The sequence below is a fragment of the Podarcis tiliguerta genome (assembly GCF_965153285.1).
Source record: "Podarcis tiliguerta genome assembly, chromosome: 3".
Classification (NCBI taxonomy): domain Eukaryota; kingdom Metazoa; phylum Chordata; class Lepidosauria; order Squamata; family Lacertidae; genus Podarcis; species Podarcis tiliguerta.
Genome location: NC_139536.1, coordinates 14,957,102 through 14,976,790, shown reverse-complemented (window position 1 = coordinate 14,976,790; position 19,689 = coordinate 14,957,102). Strand labels below are relative to the sequence as shown.

Below are 19,689 nucleotides of genomic sequence, written 5' to 3'. Positions count from 1 at the left end.
ACACGCCTTTGGTTATTTCCCTTTAATTTTCCCTTTTAAAAGCCCTGCCCCCAACCCCCCCCCCCCAATTTTTTAAAAATGCCACGAACACACGTTTTGTGGTCATGTGCATGCAAAACTGAACAAATATTTTATTTTATATATATATATAACTAGAAGGCTTCTAGGTCCAGCCCTGTCCCAGCCCACCGACCGTTCAGGTCCCTGCTCCAGCGAAACCTCCCCTCTGATTGACACCTCCCTCCCAGAGCGCCGGCCGCCAGCGGAGGGGCGAAAGGGACCGGCTGCTCGGCAGTTGGCTCGAGAACCGACAGGGGGCGCGCGTGGACGGGCGTTAGGCGGTGGCCGCGGAGCTGCGAGAGGGCGAGGAGAGATGGCTCATGGCAACCCCGTGGTGAGGGCGAAAAGCTGGGGTGGGGGGCTAGGAATAGGGGGGAGAAGCTCAGCTTGGCTCAGGGAAGCGCCCAGGCACGTTTAGACCCTGGGCTTAGCCGGCTTACAAACACCCCACTTCCCTCTTAGGATGCTAATGCGCCTGGTTGTGTTTGGGGGTGTGTGTGTCCTTTTGCAGAGCGGGGTCCCCAAATTCCTTCCCTTGAGCAGACCCATTAAGAGGCTCTGGGTGGTACTTGAAAGAATCTCTCGACTGGGGGAGCAGAAACGGTACATTTTTCTTTTAAAGACGCTCCCCAGTCCTCCTGGCATTTAACTGAACCGAACCCCAAGAGATTGGCATCAAAGCACCCCGTGTTAGAGAGCTGGTATATATCACCTTTCTGTTGTGTTATGTTAGTATAAAGGTAAAGGTCGACTCTGGGGTTGTGGCGCTCATCTCGCTTTATTGGCCGAGGGAGCCGGTGTACAGCTTCCGGGTCACGTGGCCAGCATGACTAAGCTGCTTCTGGCGAACCAGAGCAGCGCACGGAAATGCTGTTTACCTTCCCGCCGGAGTGGTACCTATTTATCTACTTGCACTTTGACGTGCTTTTGAACTGCTAGGTTGGCAGGAGCAGGGACCGAGCAACGGGAGCTCACCCTGTTACGGGGATTCGAACCGCCGACCTTCTGATCAGCAAGCCCTAGGCTCTGTGGTTTAACCCACAGTGCCACCCGCGTCCCATCATGTTAGTATAGGGCACCGTTAGTCGTATGCAGTTGCGGGTGAAGACCACCACCCACCTTGATTTACAAAGGGATGGCTAGGAAGAACTAGTCAGGCTAATAATGGTCTCTTGGTGCACTTTGAAGCCAGGTTACTGCAATGAAGCTTCCGTGTTTAGAGGCAGTCTACCTTTAAACCTCCATGTGCACCGGTGGTGGGGAGTGGGAAGGCAGCCAGGGCAGGGCTGTTGTTTTCAGGTCCTACTTCAGTGATTCCCCAAAGCATTTTGGGAAACAGGGATGCTGGACTGCTTGGAAGTTTCGGCCAATCCAGCAGGGTTACACTTTGGTCTATATTTTACATCCTGGGGCTAATCTCTCCCCCTGCCCTGAATGTTGCTAATGCAACATTTTTGTTCTTGTTGTTTAGTCGTTTAGTCGTGTCCGACTCTTTGTGACCCCATGGACCAGAGCACGCCAGGCACTCCTGTCTTCCACTGCCTCCCGCAGTTTGGTCAAACTCATGCTGGTAGCTTCAAGAACACTGTCCAACCATCTCATCCTCTGTTGTCCCCTTCTCCTTGTGCCCTCCATCTTTCCCAACATCAGGCTCTTTTCCAGGGAGTCTTCTCTTCTCATGAGGTGGCCAAAGTCTTGGAGCCTCAGCTTCAGGGTCTGTCTTTCCAGTGAGCACTCAGGGCTGATTTCCTTCAGAATGGATAGGTTTGATCTTCTTGCAGTCCATGGGACTCTCAAGAGTCTCCTCCAGCACCATAATTCAAAAGCATCAATTCTTCGGTGATCAGCCTTCTTTATGGTTCAGCTTTTGCTTCCATACATCACTACTGGGAAAACCATAGCTTTTACCATATGGACCTTTGTTGACAAGGAACGTTTTTAGGTTAGAGAAAATGAGAGCAAGAGGCGACATGATAAAAGTTAGTGAAATTATGCACAGCACAGAGTAAGTGGACAAGAGATAGATAAACTTTATTTGCATTAGCCAACAGCCATAGCAACATAAAACAAGCAATATATACAATTAAAAAGACAACAATGGGTAAAAAGGACAATCAGATGACCAAGATTATCGTTCAGATAGTAGCCCTTAATCTCACTGCACCCTCGATAAAGCTAGCAACCTTTGCTGTTGTCTGATCATTTTGATCTGATAAAAGAAAGAGCAACGTGGCCGCAGATGGGCGGCCTGAGATGGTAAGTAAGAGTGGGGTGATGATCTCATTCCTCAGATCTTTATAAAGGGGACAGGACAGGAGAACATGAGCCACTGTTTCCAGATAAAGTGGACAAGAGAAAAGCTTGTCTCCCCCTCTCATAACACTAAAACTCACGGGCATCAAACAAAGCTGAGCGTTGGAAGATTCAGGCCGGATAAAAGGAAAAGTTCCCCCTTCACCACAGGACATAGTTAAACTTTGGAACTCACTTCCACAAGAGGCAGCGATGGCTGCCAGCTTATAAGAGGATTGGGCAAATTCACGGAGGAGAGGCTGTGCTCTGCGGAGGCAGTAAAGCTTTTGTGCAATGGGTCAGTGGTTGGTGGTCTGAGCCCACTCAGGGTTGGCTGTGAGCAGAATCCCTCCATTACAGGGGGCTGGACTAGATGACCCCTGGAGGTCCCTCCCAACTCTATAATTCTACTTTGTACTAGTTGCTGGGAACTGCAGGAGGGGAGAATGCTCTTGTGCTTGGTTCCTGCTGGCAGGTTTACCAGAATCACCTGACTGGTCACTGTGAGGACAGGGCTGCTAGACTAGATGGGCCACTGGCCTAATCTAGCAGGCCGTTCTAGGGACCTCAAGGGTCATCGAGTCCAACCCCCCCGCAGTGCAGGATTCAAAATCGCCAAGAAGGGAGGTAGCACATTCCACTGTCTGTTGAGCAGTTCAGCCTCCGTTCATGACTGCCATGATGTCCTGAGCTACTCCAGAGCACGGATATTTTAGAAGAGCAAACTTATAAACCTGCTGTTTGAACAAAACCCACATGGAACATTTAGTTCGAGGGGCTGTCACGCTTCAGACATTTATTTATTTTTGGTGTTAACTTTGTGCCTGGTTTTAAATTTGTCGATGCTACCCAAATTGTTAACGTGCTTATCTTAAAACTCAAGATCGGGAGATTACTCGCAAAGCTTCTGTTATTAGAGTAAATGTTTTGTGGGCGTGTGCCTAACAGCACTAAACTAAGCCTGTGCTGAAATTAATGTAATGTATTTTCAGGGTAAATCTGACCTAGTTTGAAAGTCTTGAAATTTTAGAAATGACGATAACACAAGTTTGCATGTATTCTGGGGAAGTTTCTGAAGCTTTACATTTAAGGCACTTTAAAAAAGAAGAAGAAGAAGTGAGGAAAACAAGCTTAATGTTGCAAAGACATTTATTTGCTGGGAAATGTGGCAAAATGTGAAATTAATAGCCTGCTTTGCACGTCACACCAAGCCACACCATGACTTACTGTGAATGCATGGGGGCCTGAAGAGAAACTTATGTCCCTTTCACTCCCTCCTGGGTTGTTTTGCTTCTGCGTTGAACAGGTGTGGGGTTATGGCATTTGTATGGCTTGAGAGACAATGGAGTGTGCCTCTGGGGGTGACGTCAAACTTCTCCATTAGCAGCACCAAAGTGACCTCCCTGGGGTGCAAGCCTGGGTGGTGTGTAAATAATAAAAATAAAAATAAAAATAAAAATAAAAATAAAAATAAAAATAAAAATAAAAATAAAAATAAAAATAAAAATAAAAATAAAAATAAAAATAAAAATAAAAATAAAAATTTATTTACATCCCGCCCTCCCCAGCCGAAGCCGGGCTCAGAGCGGCTAACAACAATAAAATAATACAGCATTCTAAAATCAAATTCATTATAAAATCAGTCCAAATCAAATTAATGGCAACCATCGGGCTAGAGTTCTGTGAGGATTGCCAAAGGAGGGGGTCAGGCTGTGCCTTGGCCAAAGGCCTGGTGGAACAGCTCTGTCTTGCAGGCCCTGCGGAAAGATGTCAAGTCCCGCAGGGCCCTAGTCTCTTGTGACAGAGCGTTCCACCAGATCGGGGCCATGGCCGAAAAAGCCCTGGCTCTGGTTGAGGCCAGCCTAACCTCCCTGTGGCCCGGGGCCTCCAAGATGTTTTTGTTTGAAGACCGTAAGGTCCTCCGTGGGACATATCAGGAGAAGTATGGAAGTCCTGGGCTTCCCAGACAAAGAGACCCTCCTTTTGGCCTCGCTGATGTGGTCCAAAGGAAAGCAGAGCAAGACGTGTTGCACCAGCTTGGCTGCAGGAGGGTACGGCTTGTTCCTTGAGGTTTACTCCCGAAGCCTTTCTAATGAATGGGTATAGCCACAAGGCAGCGGAAGTTTAGGACCAGAGTTTTCCTTCTCTTGGATGGTCTACCTTGCCAGGCTGATGAGCCCCATTAGCCCCTCATTTCCTTCGATAGCATCCTTCAACAGCATATTCAAAAATCACCTTCTTGACCATTGGATCCACTTTTGGTCTTGTTTGCTCAATCCTCTGAAGCCTGTCTTCACATGCAGGGAAAGTCCCTAACTTGCTGAGTGTTTGAGACCAATAATAATACAGTGGTACCTGGGATGCGGGTGGTGCTGTGGGTTAAACCAGAGAGCCAAGGACTTGCCGATCAGAAGGTTGGCGGTTTGAATTCCCGTGACATGGTAAGCACCCGTTGCTTGGTCCCTGCTCCTGCCAACTCAGCAGTTCGAAAGCATGCCAGTGCAAGTAGATAAATAGGTACCGCTCCAGCGGGAAGGTAAATGGCGTTTCCGTGCATTGCTCTGTTTCGCCAGAAGCGGCTTAGTCATGCTGGCCACATGACCCGGAAGCTGCACACCAGCTCCCTCGGCCAATAAAGCGAGATGAGCGCCGCAACCCCAGAGTCAGCCACAACTGGACCTCATGGTCAGGGGTCCCTTTACCTCGGGTTACAGATGCTTCAGGTTACAGATGCTTCAGGTTACAGACTCCGCTAACCCAGAAATAGTACCTTGGGGTAAGAACTTTGTTTCAGGATGAGAACAGAAATCACACGACAGTGGCACGGCGGCAGCGGGAGGCCCCATTAGCTAAAGTGGTACCTCAGGTTAAAAACAGTTTCAGGCTAAGAACGGACCTCCAGAATGAATTAAGTTCTTACCCCGAGGTACCACTGTAGTAGTAGTAGTAGTAGTAGTAGTAATAACAACAACAACAACAACAACAACAACAATTTTATTATTTGTATCCTGCCAATCTGACTTGGTTTCCCCAGCCACTCTGGGCAGCTTCTAGCATGTACAAAAACATAATCAAACATCAAACATTGAAAACCTCCCATTGGCTACCCTCACCTGGTTTAGCCTGGCAGTCAAAGCCGTTCCTGAGATAAGGCTGCTGTTGCATCCTGACAGCTTCTAGGAGCCGCACGCAGGTGAGAGCTGAGTGCAGGATGGGGACCAAAGGTGGACAAATTACCCCAGAAGGAGCATGATGTACTCTCCACCAGAGGTAGTCCCACTCCCCTCACACCCAATACACCCCATACCCCAGGTGTGGGGTGACTTTAACGTAACTGGGCATTTGCATGGCCAAAGGAAAAGAACTGTGTTTACCTGCGCCAACTGCTTTGGAACGAACAGGGCAGAAATTGAATTGAGGTTGCAGTCCCGTGTACACTTATCTGGAAAGTGAAACACTATTGGGCACAGTGGGCCATGCATGCATAGAAGTGGAGAGGGCTCCTTTAAGAACACAGGAAGAGCTTGCTGGATCACAGCGTCCAGCCAGATTCCCTGGGGAGAAAGTGGCAAGCAGGACCCGGGTGCAAGACCACTCCCCCCTCCTTTAGCACCCTGAGCGCTGCCGATCTTATTGAGATATACCTAGGACTCCTGAGACTTCCCCAGCCATTGCCCATCCATGTTTAAACCCTGTTTTGCAGCCATGATGGCCAGACCTGTGAATGTTTTGAAAGGAAAAATGGGAGATTCCTCAGTTCTGGACCCAATACAACTTCTTTAGTACCACAGATGGGGTGAAGCTCAGTGGCGGAACACCTGGTTCACTTGCAGTAGGGCTCACTTTCATTCCTCCAGGCAGGTTTGGGAGACCCCGTCTGAAATCCCTGAGAGCTGCTGCTGCTGCCGGCCAGTGTAGACGTAATTGCGCTAGATATATGTCAGTGGTCCGATGTGGTGCAAGGCAGCATCTTCCTAGGTTCTCTCACGGAACTGCAGCACACAGAGACAGGGAGCCTCCTTTTAACTCTCCCCCCCTCTGTGATTCATGTGCCGCACAGCCTAAATTCTACAAATCGGTTATCGACGATGTGATTGAAGTTGTCCAGGATGTCTTTGCGGAAGAAGGGGTCGATGAGCAGGTCCTGAAAGAGCTGAAACGGGTGAGTTGAATGGCTCTGGTTTGCAGTTTCCCTCTCTCTCTTTCTCCCATTCCTAGTCTGGTCTGAGTAGCCTGTATTCCTGTTTTCTGCAGAAATTCCCAAACACTTTCCTTTGACATCAGTGGTGCAGTGGAGGGTGGGGCAGGGACAAAGCCCCACCACTTATTTCACAGCAGGGACGATAATAAGATCTCCTGGACCGCTGTATGTCAAAAGTGCCAAATACATAAAAGAGAAATTCACCAGATAAGGCCAAATTAGTGAGCAAGCTGTGGAGATCCCCCAAACTCTTCAGCTCCTCATTGCTACCACTGCTTGCCACTGATTACCAGTTTAGTTCATATTTAGAGTTTACAGCATCTGTCTGTGTCACAGGGGTGAAAGGGAGTCATATCTATCTTCATTTTTTAGTTAATGATGGGATGTGGAACTTCCCCTAAAAATCAAAATTCCGGTTATTGGGTTCTGAAGTACACTCTGAGCTTAGTGTATGTTCTTGTGCTCTGTCTTGCAATTTCCTCACAAATATCATGCTTCTGGTTCTTGCATACTTCCAAACGGGGATGCTCAGGACTTTTTTTTCCAGCCGAAACTTGCCAGAACTCAGGTTCAGCACCTCTCAGGTGGGCACCATTGCCTTTCTAAGAGAACAAGGGAGGTGTGTTCATGGTGAGTTCTGGCACCTCTATTTCTAGAAAAATAGCACAGAGGATGGTTATTATAATCTTAGCTGCTCCCCGCTTTCTTGAATAGACTCCAGGGATAGTGCAATGATGTTTAGTTTCCTACAGATTTGAGAGGGAGCAAGCACACCGGAATCTCTCTGTATTTCTATAATATTGGTTCGTTCACAAATATACCAGCAGAGCATAGTAGAAGCAAAAACATCCCCCAAAGCAGGTAGCTTAATCACTGATCCTGCACCATATCCCCTAAAAGCAGCTAATACAAAGTCTTAAGGCAGTTATTCAGATGACTTCCATGGAAAACTCAGCTCTTTGCTGTTCCTGGGTTTCACCCTGCAGTTATTCATTAATGAACAATTATCACGCACCAGGTAATTATTTTAGCATAGCCATAGTGATAGGCCCACCCACAGTGACAGAGGAGGCTAAACTCAACAATACATAAAGCCAACGGGTTATGTTAGATCCTGACGGGGAGTGGAAAAATCAGCTGGCTTAAATGAGATCTTTTCACCTTTATGTGTGTGTGGTTTTATTATTCAAACCTCCTTTTCTTTCAGCGCTGGGAAACGAAAGTGATGCAGTCTAAAGCGACGGAAAGCTTCTTCCGCCACAGCCACCTTCCTCCCCAGTTCACCTTGCACCTGCCTCCCAACTTCCACCAAGCCCTGCAGACGACAACAGGTTGATGAAGGGTCTCTTTCTGCAGATACTTCACAGTGGTGGCTGTGGGTAGCTCACTGGGGAAGCGTACATCTGGGCTGCAGAAAACCCCTTGTTCAATCCTTGTATGTGATGGCAGAGAAGGGCTGCCCCTCAGTAGACAAGGCTGGGTTAGACCAGGCAGAGCCAACATGGTGCCCTCCATATTTGGCTTCATTCCAGCTCCCATCAGCCCCAGAGTGGCTGTTGGTCAGTTTTGAAAGGAGCTGCAGTTTCCACTTTTACTAACGGATACCTGCTCAGCAATAATACCTTGTGAGGCACAGGCTGCAGTTCTATACCACTGAGTCTAAACCACTGAGCCTCTTGGGCTTGCCGATCGGAAAGTCAGCGGTATGAATCCCTGTGAGGGGGTGAGCTCCCATTGCTTTGTCCCAGCTCCTGCCAACCTAGCAGTTCAAAAGCATCTCAGTGCAAGTAGATAAACAGATACCGGTGCGCTGGGAAGGTAAACAGTGTTTCCACGCGCCCTGGTTTCCGTCATGGTGTTCCATTGTGCCAGAAGCAGTTTAGTCCTGCTGGCCACATGAGCCAGAAATCTGTCTGTGAACAAACACCGACTCCCTTGGCCTGAACGCGAGACGAGTGCCACAACCCCATAGTCATCTTTGACTGGACTTAGCTGTCCAGGGGTCCTTTACCTTTCCCCCTGGGAGTAAGCCCCTTTGAAGAGAGTGGGATTTACATACAAACTGAGAGGCGTAGGAGTGCTCTGAATGAATTGCAGTCAGAAGTCAAAGTGTGGTGCTGGCTTGATGACGGATTAAACAAAGAGAATACTTGAGGCCTTACTGTACCACCAAGGGTGCTTCATGACTGTTGCTATTTTTGGGTGGGATTCAATCACGTACCAGCCAGTTTTCCAGTTGGGCAAATGTCGTGGATTAGGAGGTCTTGTGCAACAAGCTCACTTCTCCAAAAGGTTGGACTTTTTGCAAGAAGGAAAGTGAGGGGGGAATGTGCTGGAAAGTGTGGGGTGATAATCTGTTTTGGTGCAACATCATATCGCCTCCCTGCAGATAAATCAGAAGGCATGCTCATTAAATAGCCAGCAGTGCCTAATCTCCCTGCAAACAAATTGTGATGGATGCTTAATAAAGCGGTTGTCTGGGAACGCCCCCTGATGCCAGCCTCTCGCCTCTGCTGATTTCTGTCAGGGCTTAATGGTGATGCATATGCAGTGGGAGGAATCACCGTGCAGGAGAATTCAAAACTTTACATGAAGCCCTTGTGACATTTGTTATTTAAACGATATTCCTTTAGGTGCTGCTGCTGGCAGAGGAATTCAACAGTTTCCGACATCAGCAGTGGCGGCGGCCGAACTTGTATGTAGACTTAGCATTGCCTTATGATTTTTCTTATCTCCCTCAAAGGCAAAAACCTTAAATTCTATATCAGTATCAACGTTTCCCAGTTTAACAATCTTTGGTGATGATAAATAGCCTTGCAAAATGTCAATTGTAATCAAGCAATCAGCATTCATATTGCAAACACCGGTAATTATAGAGATGCCCAGTCCGTTTTTAAAGAGTTTCGTATCGATTGGGGATGGGGACGACGACCATTACGCTACTTTTGTCTGCCATCTTAAACCCAATTGTAGATGTGGCCTTCCCTTGGTACATTTGAGATTGTTTTCCCTTATTTCATTTATTGTATTAATTTAATAGCTTGTCTCCTAAAAGCATTTGAAAGCAACTTGCCATTTATGCATTGAATTGATGCTTTGCTAGGCTTGTCTGTACGATGGATTGGCTCCAGGCTTGCACATCACAGACTCCCGCCAGTGCTGGAGGAAGACAGCAGGCAGTGATTTTCGTCAATTTTGTCTCCCCCTGCAGCCCCTTGGAAAAACTATCCCATAGGATTGTGGGGGACAGCATGGGAGGTGGTGCTTGTTGCTGCAAAGCAAACAGGAGTTAGATCCTGTCTCTCCATGTGAATGGATGGAGCCTTTGTCCAGTCACAGATGTGCAAGTCTGGATACAATCTGCACTCTAATAATGTACTCAGGAGGATAATTTGCAGTAGGAGGGTGGGCAATGTCTTGCAGCCCAAGGGCTGCATTTGGGGCAACTTTCCCAAGGCCAAACGCTAGGGCTGGGCAGCGCCAGAGGCAAAAGTGGGAAGAGCAACAAATGTAAAACCCAACTTTCTACAGTGGGGTCATTTCTACATTACCCTCCTGCAACATGCCCTGTGTGAGTGTCTGGAGGTGGGTGGCAGCTAACGGATTAAGGTTGAATCCCAACAAGACAGAAGTATTATTTCTGGGGGACAGGGGGCAGACAGGTGTGGAGGACTCCCTGGTCCTGAATGGGGTAACTGTGCCCCTGGAGGATCAGGTGCGCAGCCTGGGAGTCATTTTGGATTCACAGCTGTCCATGGAGGCGCAGGTCCAGGGCAGGTGTCTACCAGCTCCACCTGGTACGCAGGCTGAGACCCTACCTGCCCGCACACTGTCTTGCCAAAGTGGTACATGCTCTGGTTATCTCCCTCTTGGACTACTGCAATGCACTCTATGTGGGGCTGCCTTTGAAGGTGACCGAGAAACTACAACTAATCCAGAATGCAGCAGCTAGACTGGTGACTGGGAGTGGCTGCCAGGACCCTATACCATTGGTCCTGAAAGACCTACATTGTTTCCCGGTGCATTTTTAAGCACAATTCAAAGTGCTGCTCCTGACCTTTAAAGCCCTAAACTACCTCGGCCCAGTATACCTGAAGGAGCGTCTCCACCCCCATTGCTCAGGCCGGACACTGAGGTCCTCCTCCAAGGATCTTCTGGCAGTTCCCTCACTATGAGAAGTGAGGTTACAGGGAATGAGGCAGAGGGTCTTCTCAGCAGTGGTGCCCTCCCTTGTGGAATGTCCTCCCATTAGATGTCAAGGGGGCAAATAACTATACTACTTTTAGAAGACATCCCTATATGGGGAGGTTTTTAATGTTTGATGTTTTATTATGCATTTATATGTGTTGGTTGCTGCCCAGGGTATCTGGGGCAACCCATCCAGATGGGCAGAATATAAATAATAAAATAATAAAAATTACTGCTACTGCTACTGCTACTACTATTTAGCAAAGCACTTGGGAGGCGCTCCAAGCCACCAAGCCCTGTCTAGACTTGTTCTGCATCTGCTGTAGCTTCAAGGGGGAACTGGGGAAATGTTTCAGGGCTACAGAAACACAACTGACTGTTTCCAGACGAAAACCAGGCAACATATGATGAGCTGGTAGATTGAACAAATTGAAAATCTTGGCTGCTGTGAACTTCAGGAGGAGGGTTGGCCAAGGCTGCAAGATATGGAGGGCCTGGGACAGTAAAGGCTGATGCAAGGACATGTCCTTCAAAGGACCCTGGGATTATTATATACTAATGCAGAGCTTTATTTTTCAAAGTGACCAAGATTAGAGTGCCCAGATAACAATGTGACATTCCACAAATTCTCCAGTATGAAGCACTAAACAGCTAGTTGCTACAGTATTGCGGAGCATTTTGCAATTGCTACGGCAGGCAGGAAGACCCCTGAGTGGTCCATCAAGACCCTCAGCCATGTTCCAAGTGATCCATTACGGGGAGGTGGGGATATTTTAGAGATACTGGAACAGAACATGGGCTGCGATCTACAAAATCTAACTGAATTTTTCTGACGGGCTTCCTTTTGCTTCAGGGCACCTCCAGGTCTGCCGGTACAATCTTCACCCTGCCTTCAGGCTTCGCCTATCCCATCCAAATACCCGCTGGCGTGACTCTGCAGACGGCTTCTGGTAAGCAGAGCAGGTGCAGGCTTGGAACGTGGTTGATACGGTTGGCAGGGTTTGAAGAAGTGTTTGAGGAAGACTGTGTGGATTTTGCAATGTGGAAGCTGGCCGTTGATAAGCTTTAAGGGTAAAGACTGCACCACAAACTAGTTTAATAAAAAAGGAACAAAAGAACTGTTGCACGGTGCTTCCAGGCTGCTGCTGTTTTTGGGTGGGATTCAGTTGCATCCCAAGAAATTCAGGTTTGCACAATGAAAGCTGATCGTAGACTCATGGAATTGTAGATCATAGAATTGTAGAGTTGGAAGGCAGGAATCTCAACTAAATCATCCATGACAGATGGCCATCCAACTTCTGTTTAAGAACTTCTAAGGAAGGAGAGTCCTCCACCTTCCAAGGGGATTGTCCATTGTCAAACAGCTTTTATTGTCAGAAAGTTCTTCCTGAGGTTTAGTTGGAATCCCTTTTCCTATAACTTGAATCCATTGGTTCAGGTTCTTCCTTCTGGAGCAAGAGGAAACAAGCTTGCTCCACCCTCCTTTCCTCCTCCTCCTCCTCCTCCTCCTCCTCCTCCTCCTCCTCCTCCTCTTCTTCTTCTTCTTCTTCTTCTTCTTCTTCTTCTTCTGTGATCACTCTTGGTCGAGTAAGATTGTCTTCCATAAACACAGTCTTAACAGTGAGTCCGTAAGTGACTGTGGATGCCAATTCTGGATTCATACATCCTTCCACAGTGGGGGCATAGGTTTCTCAGTGGGATTTGATCACGGTGAGGGTTTGCCAAGCGTGCCTTCCTCTTAGCACTTTTCTCCTTTTCGTCCTGAGTTTGAGCATCTTCAAAGCCCATGACACCTTTGGTAAAGGCTGTTCTGCAATTGGAGCGCTCACAGGCCAGCGTTTCCCAGTTGGTGTTTATACTACATTTTAAAGATTTGCCTTAAGAGAGTCTTTAAATCTCATTTGTTGACCTCCAGCATTACACTTCCCATTTTTCAGTTAAAAATACAATGGTACCTCGGGTTACGTATGCTTCAGGTTACATACGCTTCAGGTTACAGACTCCGCTAACCCAGAAATAGTACCTCAGGTTAAGAACTTTGCATCAGGATGAGAACAGAAATTGTGCTCCAGCGGCACAGCGGCAGCAGGAGGCCCCATTAGCTAAAGTGGTGCTTCATGTTAAGAGCAATTTCAGGTTAAGAACGGACCTCCGGAATGAATTAAGTACTTAACCCGAGGTACCACTGTAGAGTAGTTGCTTTCAAAGATGATAATCAGGTATCTGCACAACACGACCAGTCCAATGAAGTTGATGTTGAAGAATCATTCCTTCGACACTGGTGATCTTTGCTTCTTCCAGTACACTGGCATTAGTTTGCCCTCCATCATCCATGTAACAGCTCTCATCTACCTGGCTTTTCTAGATCAACCCCAGATTATGGCTTGAAGGCACACAAAGCCACTATCTGGTTGAAGCTAAGCAGGTCTGGTTGGTTAGTGCCTGGATGGAGTACTATCTGGGAACTGCATGTATGTTCCATGATGGAAGAAAGGGAGGATATAAACGTAAGGTTTTGGTTTGTTTGTTTTTAACTGAAGAAAAGAAAAAAGATCCGGAGGGCCCCAGGTGGACCATGTATGTGTTTACGTGTGTTTAACCCTCTGTTAACTGCAACGTTGAGCTGACTGTTGATGGATGAAACTTTGTGGGAGGGAAAATGCTGAATGGCAGTAGAGCTGGCAAACCAAGGAATTTGGCCCACCTCTGGCTCTCTTCCCAAGCAGTTCTGATTGGCCGTTGAGGGAGACAGGCCTACTCACAATATTCCGTTTCTCTTTCTTAGGGCAGCTGTATAAAGTCAACATGCCGGTGGTGGTCACCCAGGCCCCGGGAGGTGCAACTGTCCTCCAGAATCCAGTCCAGCAAATATTCCAACAGCTCGGGCGGCAGCCCTCAGGAGCTCAGCCTGCCACCGCTGGTGCCATGCCAGCGAACGCCTCTTCTCATCAGGCACCCAGTGAAAACCTGCAGGCCCTGAATCCTGCTGTATCTCAGCAAGTGGGAATGGAAGAGAAGACCTTGTCTGCTGCTGCTACTGTCATGCAGGAGGCTATTGGGAGTCATGGGAAAGCTGCAGTGGGAGCTCTGGTAAGAGAGCAACCAACCAGCTCCCTGGAGACCCATCCAAATGCAGTTGTTCTTGACTTGAAATTATCTGAAGCACACTGCCCTACAGTGGCCACAGAAGCGACGGCAGGAAGCTCTCCCAATGGGTCAGAATTGCCAGTCAATCTTGAGCAGCCGCTGGATCCCAACGATATAATTGAGCTGATAATTATGGGCAACGAGTTGGACGACAGCACTCTCCTGTCTGATGAAGCCAACCTCTCCTTTTCTGAAGAGGTAATTCATTTTAAAGCAGGGACAGAGTCCAACAACATTTGGTGAGCCACAGGTTCCCTACTTTCTTTTGAAGGATTTCTTTCCATCTTTCTTCCGTTCAAAACTGCTTGCAAATGTGATTTTTAAAATGTAGCAGAATGTAGGATGTGTGCAAAATTGTGAAATAAGCATGCTCTTGGGTATTTACCATATTCTTCCCATTTAAAATTGAGAATGAGGTACTTAAAGGAGCTGGCGTGCACCCATAAGGGGGATTAAATTAGCTGTTCCTACCAGTGGAAGCTGAACAAAGATTAAACAAGTGCAGTGAGTATTCCCCACTCCTCCCATGCCCCCAAATTGTATATGTGGGGGTCAGGAGAATCTCTGGAACAGCAGAGGTGGGACAGAGAAGGAAGATTGTTCCATCACATAAGCAGAAATACTTGTGCTGATGGAGTGATCTGCTTAGCACTACCCTGAATTATTCCCATTGCTGGTTTATTATTATTATTATTATTAAGGACTAATTTCTGAAGGTTTTTTTTTTTTAAATGAGTGTATGCTTGTGGAATAGTTTCATTTCATTTCGATTTATCTTTGTAAATTTTCAATGACTGAAAGCTGGGAGGAGGATCTTAGATTCCTCCTAAGCTCCGCTCCTAGGTTTGACACGCATAATAGTTGTCATGCATCTTTTCTGTGAGCACGCTTATGTCTGAATTGATCTTGTTAGCCTCTCCCATAGACAGAAGGGCAAGGCTTCAGAAGTAGTGTGGTGGGCATTTGTTTGTGAGGAAATGCTCCCATGTCTTCAGTGTAGTGCAAATCTTCTTTCCAGCTAGAGACTAGCGTGCAGATGAAAGCTGATCTGCAGACCCAGAAGGATATTGCCAATAATATTGAAGAGATAATTCAGCTGGATGGAACAGGTGATGTTTCTCCCAAGGCAGAAATAGAAAGCCCAAGAGATGGGGAAGATGAGGAACTTGTGGGCATCATTGATGCTGAAGATCTGAAGGTCCTGGATGAGGAAGAGGAAGAAGACGGTGAAAACAGTACCTCAGACAATCAATCTCTTAGCAGCAGTAGTGATGTGGATGAACCCTCGGTTGACATAATTGAGGAGGTAAAGCTTTCGATTCACTTGAAAATGACTTTCTTTTCACATCTGTGGCTGAGGCTGAAACTACACACGATATAAACTGCTTTCAGTTTCCTTATTCTTTTTACAGTCAAGCGATGTATTAATTTTATGAAACAGATAAATGGCAGGAATCAGAGAGCAATTTCAAGGACCAAAAGGGGGGAGATATTATATCTTTATTCTTGTTTTGTTATTTGTGGACTTTGATGCCAATCCAGATTTGGGCACTTTGAGTCTTTGATACTCACCTGCCTGCCATCCAGTTACATGATCTGCACTGCAGACATGAGCAATTGTGATGCCCCTGTTGGGGCGATGGCACCGATGAAAAATGTCTCTCCCCCTTTCATTCTTTTGCTGCATGAAAAGTCACGCTCTGCCCTGTAGATTGTCCCACCTGTTTTGCACATGCAGAAACTGAGATGGAGACATCCTCTGTGTTACAACAAACATGTCCTATGGCAGTATTTTGTGGTGGTTCCTCATAACACTTCCTCAAAATTCCAGATATACTTACACATCCCAGAGTGGCCACTATATCAACCCTTTGTGTTCTTGGAAGGCTGCTACCATAATAGAGTTGACCAGTTCTTCTTCTTGTTATTTAAGAAACATAGTTCAATGCCAATCAGGAAAAAAAAACTTTTCCTTTTTTAGGATCCTTTAAATTCTGGGGACGATGTCAGTGAGCAGGAGACACCAGATGTATTTGACACCGATAACATAATTGTATGCCAGTATGACAAGGTACAGTGAAGAATGCTTGCTAGTTAAATGGGCCTTTACAATTTAAGTCCTCCCAGCCCTGTTAAATGTTTGGGGAAAATGTAGCTGCCTCCCTTTTCCACATCTAACACAGACCTGGGTTTGCCATGCAGGGAGTTTTTCCGCAGGCAGCCGCACCAATCGTGTTTCCCTGTTGAAAGTTCCTATATGATGCATTTGCACTTTGTGTCTTAAGTAAAACAACTTAGATGTGCGCTGGAACCAAATAATGTGGGAAGTGGACCTAGGAATAAATTAAGACCATTTTATCTGCTTTTTGGGGGGTATGGACTGCAAATCCCATCAGTCCTTTCCATTGGCCATGTTGGCTGGAGCTGATGGGAGCTGCATATGGGAGCTGCCTAGTGGGTGGGAAGGAATGGAGTTTCCCTGGAAAAAGGTGTGGATGTCTGGAATCCTGAATAGCTCCCTGCCTTGCAAGGTTGCTTGTTCCACAACTGTGCAGTGTAGATATTTCTGAGTGCTTCTGCTTTTAGTACATGAATTGTTTTTAATTGTTCAGTATTTCCTGTTGCTTACCAAGGAAAGCAACTGTTATTTTAGTGGGATTTAAAGGCCCCAGTATACTGCTTTTTGTTTTTTACCAGGTTCAGCGGAGTAAGAACAGATGGAAGTTCTACTTGAAAGACGGTGTGATGTGCTTTGGGGGAAAGGACTACGTTTTTTCCAAAGCCATTGGAGATGCAGAATGGTGAAATGTACAAAAATACCCAAAGTGTTTTTTTGGGTTTTTTTGTGCAACGTTCGGTAAGAATATACTGAAATGCTTGCCTTCCGAAATGTGAAATACAGCAATGTGAAAAGAGACTTCACATGAAAAACACATGTAAAAAATGAATAAATCCTACGTTAACAGTGATTGTGCATGGACCAGCTCTGCCTTTTGTGCACACACACAAATGTGGGTTATGCGGCTCGCTTAGCGCATCTGTTTGTGGCATCCCTGTTCTTTGATGCGAACCAAATCTCCAAGCCAGCTTGAGTTACGGAAGGCACTGTAACTTGGGGGCCTTGAGTCTCCCAGCAGTCAAAGCTTGTTGTTTAGTTGTGTCCGACTCTTCGTGACCCCATGGACGAGAGCACACCAGGCACTCCTGTCTTCCACTGCCTCCCGCATTTTGGTCAAACTCATGTTGGTAGCTTCGAGAACACTATTCAACCATCTCGTCCTCTGTTGTCCCCTTCTCCTTGTACCCTCAATCTTTCCCAACAACAGGGTCTTTTGAAGGGAGTCTTTTCATGAAGTGGCCAAAGTATTGGAGCCTCAGCTTCAGGATCTGTCCTTCCAGTGAGCACTCAGGGCTGATTTCCTTCAGAATGGATTGGTTTGATCTTCTTGCAGTCCATGGGACTCTCAAGAATCTCCTCCAGCACCATAATTCAAAAGCATCAATTCTTCGATCAGCCTTCTTTATGGCCCAGCTCTTCCAGGGAAATTATGGGTGGTGTTCAGCTATGTTTTACCGAGAGCAGACCTGTTGAAATCAGTGTTCTGAACTTAGGTCATGTTCCTTAATTTCAGTAGGTATACTCTGAGTAAAATCTAGCTGCATACCACATGGTGTCACCGCATGGCTTAACTGCATTAGGTTCCAGCATGTATTTAATCACTTGATTAGTAGAGTCAAGTCTTAGGCTACACCTTCTTACTTTGAAGTACTGAACTCATTGGGTAGTATTCAGTTATGTTGTACTCAGAGTAGAACCATGGAAATCAGAAATTGGTCAGACTCACTGACCAATTGTGCCATGGAAACATGGCTAACTTGGGTCCATTAATTTTAATGGATCTACTCTGAAGCTGAATGCTACTGTTATGTATTCAGTGGTCTGTGTTTGCCTGAGCTTGAGTCTGGACCAGGGGTCAGCAAACTTTTTCAGCAGGGGGCCGGCCCACTGTCCCTCAGACCTTATGGGGGGGCGGACTATATTTTTTGGGGGAAAATGAACGAATTCCTATGCCCCACAAATAACCCTGAGATGCATTTTAAATAAAAGGACACATTCTACTCATGTAAAAACATGCTGATTCCTGGACTGTCCGCAGGCTGGATTTAGAAGGCGATTGGGCCAGATCCGGCCCCTGGGCCTTAATTTGCTTACCCATGGCCTGGATTAAGGATTCTGAGCTCCTGTGTTCTGATTCAATACCTGTTGTTCAATCACAGAACATTTCAGGATTTTGGCCTCTGCCATTGGCTGTTGAACTCTGAGTCATGTTTCACAGTTTGGAAGTGTAGACAACCAATCACGTTGGGAGTGGGAGTGGCCCAGGCTTTCAGAAATGTATATATGTAGTCGCTTTGCCTCTGTTTCCCAGTTATGTAGTTCAGTAAAGGTTCTTGCTGTTATCACTGTGTCTTGCCTTGTGGGAACCCACCTATACTTCAGCTACCTAAATGAGGCTCACTTCTGAGTAGGCATGCGTTGGACTGCACTGTTAAATATAAAAAATGCACCAGAGGAGTGAGACTGGTTGCATTTAAAATGCAGATGCGGATTTAGGAGAAATGCGCCGAGCAAGCCACATCCACTTCACTTTAATTAATGCCTTGTTGAAATGTATACTCACAAATTGAGCCAATTCGGTCCGTCTGAGCGTATGACTGTGAATATCTTCCGATCTTTACACAGTTTACTAAGGAACATGATGGATGGGAAGGGAAATAACCCATTTCATCTTATTACAATGCAGATCTCTTATTTCCAAGGCCAGATTCACTGCAACAATTAAGAACATGCTTGAGCATTAATGGATGTGTCTTTTGCATTTTTTTAGTGTTTGGGGTATAATTGTTTTTGAAGTGCAGCACAGTTTAAACCTGACCCGGTTTACTCTAATTATATTTATGTTTTGCTCCATTTAGAGTATAAATTAGAAGTGAATTATCTTCTTTCCTAGTTGACAATTAAATGCTTTGGGAAACTTGAATTCTTCTTGAAAACAAAAATAACAAATCAGGACTGTTCTGTTGAGAGCTGAAATGCGGATAGTTTAATTAGCTTATTAGGACAGTCACAGCATCCAGTTTAATCAGTTTTGAGGATGGCCCGATTCTGGCTTCAAGGTTGCCAACCTGATGCCAGAATGGCAACAAGCTTGTTTTCTTCTCCTCTGGAGGGTAGCACTTGAACCAGTGGCTTCAAGTTACAAGAAAGGAGATTCTGACAACACCAGGAACAATTTTCTGATAGCAAGGGCTGTTTGGCAGTGGAATGGTCTCCCTTGGGAGGCCATAGACCAGTGGCGTAGCGTGGGTTGTCAGCACCCGGGGCAAGGCAAGTAATTTGCGCCCCCTAACCCGGGGCAAGGTAAGTAATTTGCGCCCCCCCCCGCTGCACTGTCCCTCCCCCAGATAGTCCCTCGGTCTCTCTCCGCACCGCACCGCACGCCTGGCACCCTCCCCTCCACAGTGGGCAGCGACCCGCCGGCTCGGATTGGATTCGCACAGCCAGCACTGCAGTGAGAGAGAGTGAGTGAGCCAGGTAGGGGCAGAGAGCTGCGAGTGCGAGGGCCCCCCCCGATGTTGCGCCCGGTGCGGCCGGCCCCCCCTGCACCCCCCACGCTACGCCACTGCCGTAGACTCTTCTTCCTTGGGGGGGTTTTAAGCAGAGACTGGATGGCCATCTGTCATGGATGCTTAAGCTGAGATTCCTGCATTGCAGGGGGTTGGACTAGATGACCCTTGAG

At 46.8% G+C, this 19,689-nt stretch overlaps 1 protein-coding gene across 1 annotated transcript; it reads left to right on the top strand.

Annotated features, from left to right (window-relative positions):
- Window positions 1–264: 264 nt before the first annotated feature.
- GTF2A1L (general transcription factor IIA subunit 1 like) lies at window positions 265–16,857 on the top strand. Its single transcript, XM_083432693.1, has 9 exons — window positions 265–394; window positions 6,413–6,514; window positions 7,761–7,884; window positions 9,187–9,248; window positions 11,595–11,691; window positions 13,527–14,086; window positions 14,907–15,194; window positions 15,870–15,959; window positions 16,586–16,857. The coding sequence occupies exons 1-9, from the start codon at window positions 374–376 to the stop codon at window positions 16,691–16,693; spliced, it is 1,452 nt and encodes a 483-aa protein (XP_083288819.1). The 5' UTR covers window positions 265–373; the 3' UTR covers window positions 16,694–16,857.
- Window positions 16,858–19,689: the final 2,832 nt, after the last annotated feature.

Bases quoted from the DNA above. Each gene is read 5' to 3' on its own strand.
- GTF2A1L (XM_083432693.1), top strand. From the start codon at position 374: ATGGCTCATGGCAACCCCGTG. The intron at 6,515-7,760 runs GTGAGTTGAATG...CTTTTCTTTCAG, and splicing joins TCCTGAAAGAGCTGAAACGG to CGCTGGGAAACGAAAGTGAT. The intron at 9,249-11,594 runs GTATGTAGACTT...CTTTTGCTTCAG, and splicing joins CAGTGGCGGCGGCCGAACTT to GGCACCTCCAGGTCTGCCGG.